Here is a 10,642-nt window from a genome sequence, read left to right on the forward strand (position 1 = left end):
CGGTTCGATTTTGCTTTCGAATTTCAATCAAAATCATGTACGTAATTTTATGTGTTTTAATGTACAGTATGGTTGGTGAATGTTATTGATCATATATGAGTTTTCTCTGCGAAGGAATCATTCTCTAGCCTAACCCTAAAGATCGAGCAACAGAAAAATTCAGAGCAAGAAGACAAAGTGGTCAGTAAATTGTGATTGTAACACAATGATGATCAATAGTATTTCAAAGAAAGCAACAAGGAATTGGTCTGGCCTGCCACTATTAGAATTGATCTTGAAAATACCTTCTCTCGTCGACGTCGCTCCCTTTAAGCTCGTTTCATCATCCTGGAATGCCGCTGCAAAGTGTGATATCTCAAGCCCCATTTACAAACCCTTCATGCCTCAATCTCCATGGCTCATGCTAACTCCAAAATGAGGAGACTTTGATCCTTGCAGGTTTTTTAGCCTCTCAGACAAAAAGGTTTATACAATGAGGAACCTGTTCCAGGGTTTCGGCGAACATGAGATGATTATGATGTGTTCATCATATGGATGGCGCTTACCGATCTGGGACTTTGTAGCATGCAGTATAGTCCATCTTTTTAACCCTATCTCTAGGGTTAGAATTTTACTCCCTCCTCTAAGCTAAGGTTTGAGGTTCATAGAGTTTTACTATCTTCAGACCCGTCTCGCAACAAAACGTTGTACGTGGTGGCACTCTATGTAGAGAACGCAAAGACGAAATTAACAACGCATAAGTATGGTGACGATGGAAACAACACAACTTGGATTCACTTGGATAGTGGAAACATATTTGATGGAATTATTTTCCATCACAACCTTCTATATGGATTGCCCACAAGGGGATACTCGAAATCAATTTCAGTTTGGAATTTTGGGGGAAACTATCCAATCATAATAACCAGTGATTTCCAGCCTCCGGAGAGGAAGGAAGGTAGTCTGGAGTTATAGACATTATTTGGTTTATTACAAAAAAAAAAAGACATTATTTTGTGCAATCACTAGGTGAGATTTGGTTGTGGAGAACCTCCTAGTTTCCGGCCGATTCTACTACGATGTCCATAAGTTAAACTTCATTCACAAACAGGGGGAATGTTTGGAGGTGGCATGTTTGAAGGTGAAATGTCTGCAAGATCGGGGTTTGGTCTTGAGTGAAGATAAACCAAAATCAATGTCATTATCTATTGTGGATTTCCCAGAACTTGAAGCAAACTCTATTTATGTTGCGCAACATAGAAACGTAGACGCGTACAATTTGGAAAGCAAAAAAATTCAAGACCTATTATACATGTCAAGAGCAAAGGCACAAACTACGCCTTTGGATTGTTCTTAATCCATGACTGGTGTAGGACACATCTCCAATTCATTCAGTTTATATATAGGCCGAATCAGGAGCCGATCATTATATATATAGGCCGGATCAGGAGCGGATCATCTGTACGGGCTACATCGGCGATTCTGGCGACGCGCAACGATGACGGGGATGGTGTCGGGGCCGTGCTCCCCCCCCCCTCCCGGCACTCCTGTCTATGCCGGCCGGAATCTGAAAATTTCAAGTTTATGGGAAATTTACAGATTCTGGCCAGCAATGGAGCTTTAGCTAGCACAGACAAGAGCGCCGGGAGGGAGGAGCACGGCCGACACCATCCGCATGGCCGATCGCCGTAATCACCGACATCCGCACTTGCGGACGCTCGCTCTCAATCGTCTCCATATATATATACATATATATACATATATATATATATACTCCTTGTTTCGGTCATGAAATAGATTAAATAAATCACAAAATAGATTTTTGTTCAAGAATAAAATTTTATTGGAACTGTCCAGTTCATCTTTTGGAACCTTATCACATCCTGGATCTGATGAAATAGGATAAAGTGAGATGGTATTTTATAAATACGTAATTATCTTGAATATATTGACTATTTCTTTATTTTCCGATCACCTGGAAGGATAATAGAAGGAGGATCAAGACAGGATGTCCTTAAACCCCTAAAGTGAGGATATTTTATTTCTAGCATGTATAAGTAGAAATTGGTTTCGAGAGCCAAAGGTGTGTTATTTGATTAAGTTGAATTGACCTAAGAGTTGACTTTTAATCCGTCACTATTTTCAGAAAATTTCCTTCACGAAAATCGTAGGTTTCATCAATACGAATTTGTAAACGCACGGCACGCTGAGGTTTTGAGCAATCTTTGTGCTAATTGTGAAAGGGTGTTAGTGAGAGTGAGGGTTTGAAGAGTTTGGGGTTTTTTGTGGAGGTGAGTGGATGGTTGTTGTGTCTTTGTGGCTGAGTGGGTGAGAAAGAGGAATTTGGAATGAGACCATGAGGTTAGGATTGAATTTGAGTTGTGGAGGTTTAGAATTTTATGAGTAAATGGGAGGGTTGTGTTGGTGTTTGATTGGAATGAAGTGCATTGTGTTTTGGGCAGTGGGAGTAGCATATTGGTTGGTGTTGGTTCGAAGTTTTGAGGAAGTGATTTTATTTAAGTTGTTAAGTTTTGGGACTTGAGGCCGTGTGGGTTGAATTGGTATTAAGTGGTTTTGAGAGTGTTTGAGATGTGGGAAAAGGGCACAAAGCCCTTTGGGTATTTTGTGAGTTTTGAGTGGTTTTTCTTTAATATGGACTTTCTTTATACTAAGTGAAGTTTTGTCACTTAGATGCTTAGTTAGTGTGGAAGCAAGTAAGTGAATCTCACTTGAAATTGCAAAGTTGCTAGCGGGGATAAGGTGAGTAAACCTCATTTTTGTTTCAAGTTAGCCTTGCTGGTACCTAAAGTCATTTGCACCAATGCATGTTGTAGTTAGTATGGTGCGATTGTGAATATAATTGGTGGTTAGTATATGTGTATTTAAATGGTAAAAATAGTGCACTTATATTAGTCATTAATTATGTGATGTAGCTTTATTTTATTTATTTGTATGATTATATTATTGTGCAATTTTGTGGGATTATATTGTGTGGAGGATGTGACCGAGAGGGAAGAAAATGTATCTCTCAGTGATATGGATGTTTGTGGATAAAATAACTGTATAGTTTAAGTGTTGTTTGGCCGAAATGAAAGAAAATGTATTCCGGCAATATCTATGTGTTTGTGTAGTTTTGCCAATGAGGCATGTTGTGATTGTTAAGTTGTTTGCCTTTGCGGCGGCCATTTTGACAAAGGAAATTGTGTATTGATAGTGGAGGAAGGGACCAGGAGAGTAGGAAGGTACTTCCCCATAAAATAGATTTGATTATGGTTATGGTGATAACGTTGGTATGTTTTTTGTGTTGTGGTTGTGTTAACATAGTCCTTGTACCATTAACCAATACATCGTTTTAAAATATGTTTTGTTTTAAAATATATAGACTTGATCGACTACGGTTCATAGGTAAGTAAATGAGATTTTAATAAATGGTTTCAAAAGGTTGATGGTTAGGGACTATGTTAAAAGTTGAGTATCATTGTGTTGATACTTTTGATTATTGTTGAGTTGTATATAATTGTATTTGTTTGTTAAAGTGATTTCCTGAACTACGCTTATTGCAAGAATCACTAATTTTTATTCTGTACTTCTCTTCTATAGGTGTAATCTCCTGAACTAAGTTATTATGCAGGAATTACAATTATCATATTTGCATGTGACGTGAAATCCTGAACTATTTTTCCTGCAGATTTCACTATTTGTTTTCTTGCATTTTCTTCTGGTATGAATGGGTGTTGGGGGTTTGTGGTGTTGGTGTTGTGTATTGTGTATCACATGTTATTGTTTAAAGTTTAAAGGGAGGCGATGAGTCCGTCGTAGTAATCCCAGAAAATGTGTTGAGTCAGTTGGGTCACATGTTATTGTTTAAAGGGAGACGATGAGTCGATCACAGTAATCCCATAATTTTTGTCGAGTGAGTCAGTTCACATGTTATTGTTTTAAGGGAGGCGATGATTCGGTAGCAGTAATCCCAGTTATTGTGTTGGGTGAGTTGGCTCGTACGCAGTTGCAATTGTGGTGTTGTTGTTGTTATGGTTGTTGTTGATGTTGTTGTAGTTGTGAGATGTTGATGCGTTACATATTGTCATTGTTGCTGCATGGGTTGAGAAGTTGATGTTAAGTGAGTATCTAACTTTGGTTTACTCATACAAGCTGTAAAGTTTACCGGGTTTGTGTTTACAATCTCGGTGTATCAATCAATGGTGCAGGGGTAGTGCTATAGGTAATACTTAGCAGCAGTTGGAGAGTTGGACAGTTTGGCAGTTGTTTGCTATTTTGTAGCTGTTGTACATCTAGATTTTGGTGAGAACTGTGAGAGAGTACAAACTTTACTTAATTACATTTCTGTAATTTTGTGAGTATGTAAATTTGGTTTTTAAACTAAATTATTTGTTTAAACTCAGGTTTGATATTCAGCTGTTGTAATATAATTTCAATTATATTGAGTTTAATTTGGAGTTTTCGCAATCTTAAATTTGAATTTTTATTGTTTAAAATTTCGGGTTGTGACATGTATTCAACAATTTAAACCAAATATTCACTAGATACATATACACATATGAATCATACAAAAATTAGTGAAAATGGAAAACGTTTAACCATTTGATTAGCATAATCTTTGTTTATATTTTATCAAACAGTCTACATTTGTGTGCACAATTTTGAACAACCAAATGATTATAGAATTAGTTGATTTTTTGTAGACATCATTCTTGCATGAGAATCCATATGATGAATAGTTGAAATCATCAAATTAAGTCATAACTATTGTAGAATAAGAAAAATCCTCAAATTCTTAAAGGACATCCTCTCTTGATCCTTCCTCTATCTGACTGAAGCAAAATACATAGAGAAGTTTTGGATTCGAGATATTCAGAATTGCACACTACACCAAATTTATCGAGTGAAAAACTATCTAGACTTTTGAATTGCCATTCCAATATCTCCACAAAAAACCTGATGCTTCATAGTTGGATGTTTCGAATGTGTAACATTTCAGTTTAGTCCCTTCAGAAGCATGTATTTTTACGTACGTATTACAAAAATTACCAATTATAGGCTTATAACTTAGTGTCAATCCCATGTTATGTTAAGGATCAAAGTTTTGGCACGATGCAAACTAGCTCACAAAAACAATCAATTATGCCATTCAAAACTGCACATCAAGTTGCCTGGTGTAGAAATTGATTGGTAAAACATTCGAAATGTAGTAATCATAGCCTTAGATAAATGTATATTCACGTGAAATACCAAGTTATAGATCAAAGTTTTGGAGCGGTGCAAACTAGCTAAGCAATCAATTATGCCATTCAAAACTGCACATTATGTTGACTGGTGTAGAAATCAATTGGTAAAGAAAGTCCAGAAGAAAGTATATTCACGTAGTAGACAAATGCAAATAAGTAATAGCATAGCTTACAGTTGCATTTCTGTGTTAAAGATCCAAATTTTGGCGTAATGCAATCTAGCTCACAAAAACAAACAATTATGCCATTCAAACTGCACATCATGTTGATATGTATCTGTGCCTTTTGGCCCTTCCAAAATCCATTTTCATATTACCCGTCAAGTGATGGAGAGCCTCTATAAAAGAAGCAACTCAAAAGAAAGGGCGGAGGGGGGCTGATTCTGATTGCTTTTAGACCATGATTATAACCGGTCATTATAAGTACCAACTCCAATGTTCTTTCTCATACCAAGTACTTGTATGTAAGACTGCACCTCATGCTTCGAAATTATCCAAAGATTAGTAGATAGAAAACTACAGATCTCATGAGGAATGATCTTAAGTTCAATTCTCCTACCAAACTGACGTGAAAGACAAGCCCCACCGTGGATAATTAGAAAAATTAAAAGAGCCTGCAAAGGTAGTTTTAACCAACTTAGTATAAGATATAAAAAATGACTAAAACAAGACATGCGAGAAGCATCTGGATGCCATTACCTCAAGTCACACATTTCAAGTTCCTGGAAGAGTCGAAGTCTTCTCATTCTAATGAACATCACCTTATCTGCTAACTTGATAGCAATATTCTAAGCCTCAGGCATGGAACGAAGATGCCGACTAGCTAGTGAGGATGCACCAGCCAACATGTTAACAAGTAGATCAGCAACATTATCATCAACATACATCAGCCAATCAAGAATATCCCTCAGCTGCAAGCAAATACTGCATGATTAGATTTTTGCCTTGATTTGCACAAGTAAAGAGGACACAGGCATGCTGTGTTAAATCGCATTCTAATGATTACACAAGTTATACTGCTGCAATTCAGAAAACAAAAGGGAGAAATAATGAAGTTATGTCCAACCTAACAGGTAAACTCATCTAGTACCAGATTAGCAGTAGTCTCCAGTTCTGTCGTACAGCCAGTCCAGAAGATGAGCTATTACATTGCACAATCTAGATCAATCAGATATCAACGTAAAAACAAGACATCAGAATCATAAAAGAAGTTGCAGGTGCCAGGATAAGCACATAATCATGCACACTAAACACTGACACTCTTCTACAATGAGAGACATTAAAGTTACCCGTGTCAGTATCAGCTCACCCAGTCATAACTCATTCCGAAATGTTTTACTTCCATGTGGAATTCACATGGAGCAACTTTTTTTGAAGCTCATCAACAACAGTGGCCATATTATCCTTCAGTGGATCCTAAAGTAGCACCTACCCATACAAAACTAGCAATCATCATCTATAAAAGAGGCCAAACTCAAAGTGAGTTAAAAGCAATACTTTCTTATGCTTTCTGTAGAATACGTTGTTGCCTTTTCGGGAAATGAAGTTTCAAGATCCAGAATTTGAGCCATATATGCAGTTATTCCTCTGACCTAATCCCCTTTAAAAATAAGAAAAATCCCTGTTTTTGTAGAAGTCTTAAAGTTCATATAATACTTCCTCACTTAAATCAGCTCAATTTTATCACCACAACAAAAGTAGAAACTAATTACTCATGTACAATCCAAAATCTATCTTTGCTAAAAGTTATGACCAAGTAATTTCGGCCGGAAAGGAAAGAAGATACTAAAACCTTAACCCAACCAGCAGCGATTATTGCTTTAATATGTTCTCTATCTAGCATAAAATAAAATAAAACCTACATCAACGTAAAAAAGCAATGACAGACAATTGTCAAGTATTCAAATGCAAAATAAAAGGCCAAAATCCAACATTGGAAAAAGAAATAAGTACCTCACAAAGTTCAAAGCTATAGCCTTTGACATGAATTAAAATGGAGGGGTTGAAAGCAAAACTGAAAAAGGTCGAGAATGTGAATATACTGAACATATATACAGGACAATGTACATGGTTGCTCCAATACTATAGCTTATTTAGTTACAAAAATGATAACTAAATGAGGAAGCCAAAAAGGAAAAGCAAATGCTCTTTGTACTCGAAAGCAACTGTTTGGTAAATATGCAGTGACACCATTACTATTGCAAACCATTCACAAATTTCTTTTTGTATGACGACAGTGACAAAAAAAAAGCGACATACAATGTTCCTCCACATCAGCCTTGCACTGCCAGGCCCTGCAAGTGATCTAAAAACACTTGCAAGCTCAAATCATCAGTCAAGATAATATCTGAGCCATTCGTGTATGTTGAATTCTGGGTAACTGATGGATTCAACTTTGCAAGAAGAAACCTTGCCTGGCTACCATGCTGATCACATCTAATGAGCTTTGGTGCAGGAGCACGGTCAGCCACCAACTGCTGTGCATCAATTTCTGGGGCTTCCAACAGCTTCCTCAAATTCTCATGATTTGGATCCTTATCATAACCAAGCTTCCTCCACTGAGCAATCTTCGACCCATAATGAATGACCACATGAAAGTAAGAATCAAACAGCAAGATAACATCTGGAGAGATGGAGCGAACGTCCAGGAGAACTGGAATAGGTGGACCATCAAAACAATATTGCAGAAGTGTAGGCTGGATCATGATAAGAGAACCCACTACGCCCTCACGGTTCAGCATCAGCCGGAAGAAAGCTGTCTCATCAGGACTACTGTTAAAGACATCAATAAACTGAGACCTCCTCAAATAATACATGAACTGGGGAAATATAGAGAAGTTGGATGCCAAGCGGAAAGAAGATGGATCTTCCTCCACATAGTCTCCAAATTGTGAAGCAAATTGGATTAACGTGTCATCCAACCATCTAATAACATCTCGAGCAAAACAAGTCTCAGCTCGGTGGATAGCAAGCCTGGCAATCACAGAAGCCGCTGTTTCTTGATCAAACCCGGCAGCAATTTCTGCTGAACGGTTACCAACCCATCTTCTTGCAGCAGTTGTCACCCGTTTCCGGATTCCCATGTTCCCATGTCGGTATCGTGTTATAAATTGTATGAAAAATGCCGACCCAAGTTGAACTTTATGCGCATCACTAACTTCAAAGAAAAAGGCGATGCATGTTTTATTGGTAATAGTACCTAATTTCCATGCATAAGTACCGCCTTCACCGATCTCACTGCTACTTACTAGACTGTTAACTTTCCGAAGAGATACACAAGGGCCTAGGGCTCCACAGATTTTAACATCTTTAGTGGTCACTATCTCAATAGTTGCATCAAAATACATCTTCAGATATCCCTCTTCATCACGAGTGAAAATGTGCCGCAAACATTTTCTAAACTCATTTGACTCAAAAGACTCACCTAGCATCATGAAACCACCTGATCTCTCAACTGGATCCTTAAGCTCGGCGGAGCCAGCTTGATCGAGGGAACATGCAAACAAATCGAGGACAATACATGCATCAGTTAACCTCTGTGACACTTGACCGTAGAAGCTGCAAGATTTACTATAGTAAGGGGCATGACCATTTATGAGGTCTCGGTGAGTCCTTATGGAATAACCAAGATCAGGGTCGACAATAATTCCTGGGCCTATAGTTGCAGGTCCAGACATGAAGACCATGACTCTGGAGCCAGTGCTTACCAAGCATCCTTCCAAAAGTCCTACTGCAGCTGAAATTGCTGCTCCTGTTGACCTTCCTGGGCGCTGGCCAGGCTTGACTACTGAAGACTGGATTTCTTCTATTGCAGTTGAAATGTTGAACTCACACTCAGATACAGGTAGCAAGAACCCTTGCTTTTGGGAAAAAGGCATCTTTCCGAGTTGCTGCTGCTTAGGCCTATAAATGCCCAGAAATTTTTGAATCTAAGAGTTTAAGGGGGGATAGGTTAGACTAAGATTACATTCTATAACCAAACAACAAATTCGTGAAAGCACTCTAACACAGCTTTATCTTGAAAAGGAAAACCATAAGCAAACCCACTGTGATGGCAAAGAAGAATTATGAACCTAAACAAGTGTGCTAGCTGAGAATTTAACCTCTGGGCAGATCATATTGTATTTGCATTTACTACGCTTTTGTTTGTTGTGTTGTGTTGTCTTTTAAATTGTGCCCGTTCTTTATCCCAAACTTTAGTTTCCTAAAAAATCAATCTCTTGTAAAGTATCAACTCGAAAGCATTGTTTGCCTAGCTCATTTCGTAAAAGTAAACATCTATTGATTATTCAATTACTAAAAGGAACCAAAACAAAGGCTGAACAAGTGTTGTATCATCGTTTCGTTTCTGCAAACAAATCAATCATCCCTCACTCCCTAAGTAAACTCAGATCTACACGAGTGAGGGTAACAATGAGTACTTCTATGCTTAGAAAAGGCCGGAAATGGACAACCCCTACTTAGACTATCAACCAATTCGCAACGAATAAAACTCCAGATTACCAAGGCATTGCATTCAAATTCAATCTCCAAACCAAACCAAGCTTAATAGTCTAGTCCACATTTCTACTAAGCAGTCAAATAAATAGAGCTCATAAACAAAGCTAATACTAACCTGAAGCGGCGAGAGCTCCCGGTCACCGTGAAGCACCACCACTCTGGAGCACTCGGAAAACTCAAGATCATGAACACGCACCATGGAATCAAACGTCACCAATCCCACCAGAGCCGTCTCCGGCAGTTGCTCCAGCACAAGCAGCAGCTCATTCTTCAGCGCCACCAGCTCATCCCTCGGCGTGGCCACGTCGACGACCATCACAAACGCCGGCCGGATCGCCCGCGGATCGTCCGGCCCGGAGATGTTTTTCGGCGACGACGACACCATCGACGACAGCGACGACGACGAGGAGGAGAGGCGGCCGCCGTTGGACCAGGTGCGGCTCGGCGTGGGCGTAGGCGGCGGAGGCGGAGAGGAGGAGGAGGGTCGGGAGTACTCGACGGAGCTGTAGGTGGGGAAGAGCTCGGCGGGGAGATTGGTGTCGCCGATGTTGGAGTAGGAGTGGGGGAAGGCGTTCTTGTGGAGGCAGAGGGAGCAGAACCAGAGGCGGGAGGTGTACTCGACGCGCGCGTAGGGGTTCAAAACGGCGGCGCATTGGGAGCAGGTGACGGGGTCGTAAGGGAGGAGAGGGAGCTCGGCTTGTTGCATTAACGGCGTGCACATGACGGCGAGGGGGATGACGAGAGCGGATTGGTCGGCTTTGGAGGAAGGCCAGGAGTTCCAGGTCCATCGGAGGCCTTCTATAGCTTCCAATTCTACGAAATCCATCGGAGAAGAGAGAGAGGAGGAGGTGGGTGATGTGCTCTCTCTCCACTACTGTTCTGTCTGTAAATTGGGAAAGAGTGACGTAGCAGAGGAGG

At 39.6% G+C, this 10,642-nt stretch overlaps 1 protein-coding gene across 5 annotated transcripts; it reads right to left on the minus strand.

Moving 5' to 3' along the window:
• Positions 1-5,354: 5,354 nt before the first annotated feature.
• LOC126785932 (protein transport protein SEC23) lies at positions 5,355-10,642 on the minus strand. 5 transcript variants are annotated; one of them, XR_007671138.1, is made up of 6 exons: positions 9,840-10,642; positions 7,484-9,153; positions 6,291-6,382; positions 5,924-6,135; positions 5,784-5,838; positions 5,355-5,706 (listed from the first exon to the last, which is right to left on the minus strand). XR_007671138.1 is itself a non-coding variant. In XM_050511613.1 (2 exons), the coding sequence occupies exons 1-2, from the start codon at positions 10,548-10,550 to the stop codon at positions 7,498-7,500; spliced, it is 2,367 nt and encodes a 788-aa protein (XP_050367570.1). In that variant the 5' UTR covers positions 10,551-10,642; the 3' UTR covers positions 7,213-7,497. The 5 variants fall into 5 exon arrangements, 1 of the variants encoding a protein (XP_050367570.1); XR_007671137.1 differs by adding an exon at positions 6,514-6,652 and having other exon boundaries at positions 5,355-5,838; XR_007671136.1 differs by having other exon boundaries at positions 5,355-5,838.

The sequence above is a fragment of the Argentina anserina genome, chromosome 3 (assembly GCF_933775445.1).
Source record: "Argentina anserina chromosome 3, drPotAnse1.1, whole genome shotgun sequence".
In the NCBI taxonomy this organism is placed as follows: domain Eukaryota; kingdom Viridiplantae; phylum Streptophyta; class Magnoliopsida; order Rosales; family Rosaceae; genus Argentina; species Argentina anserina.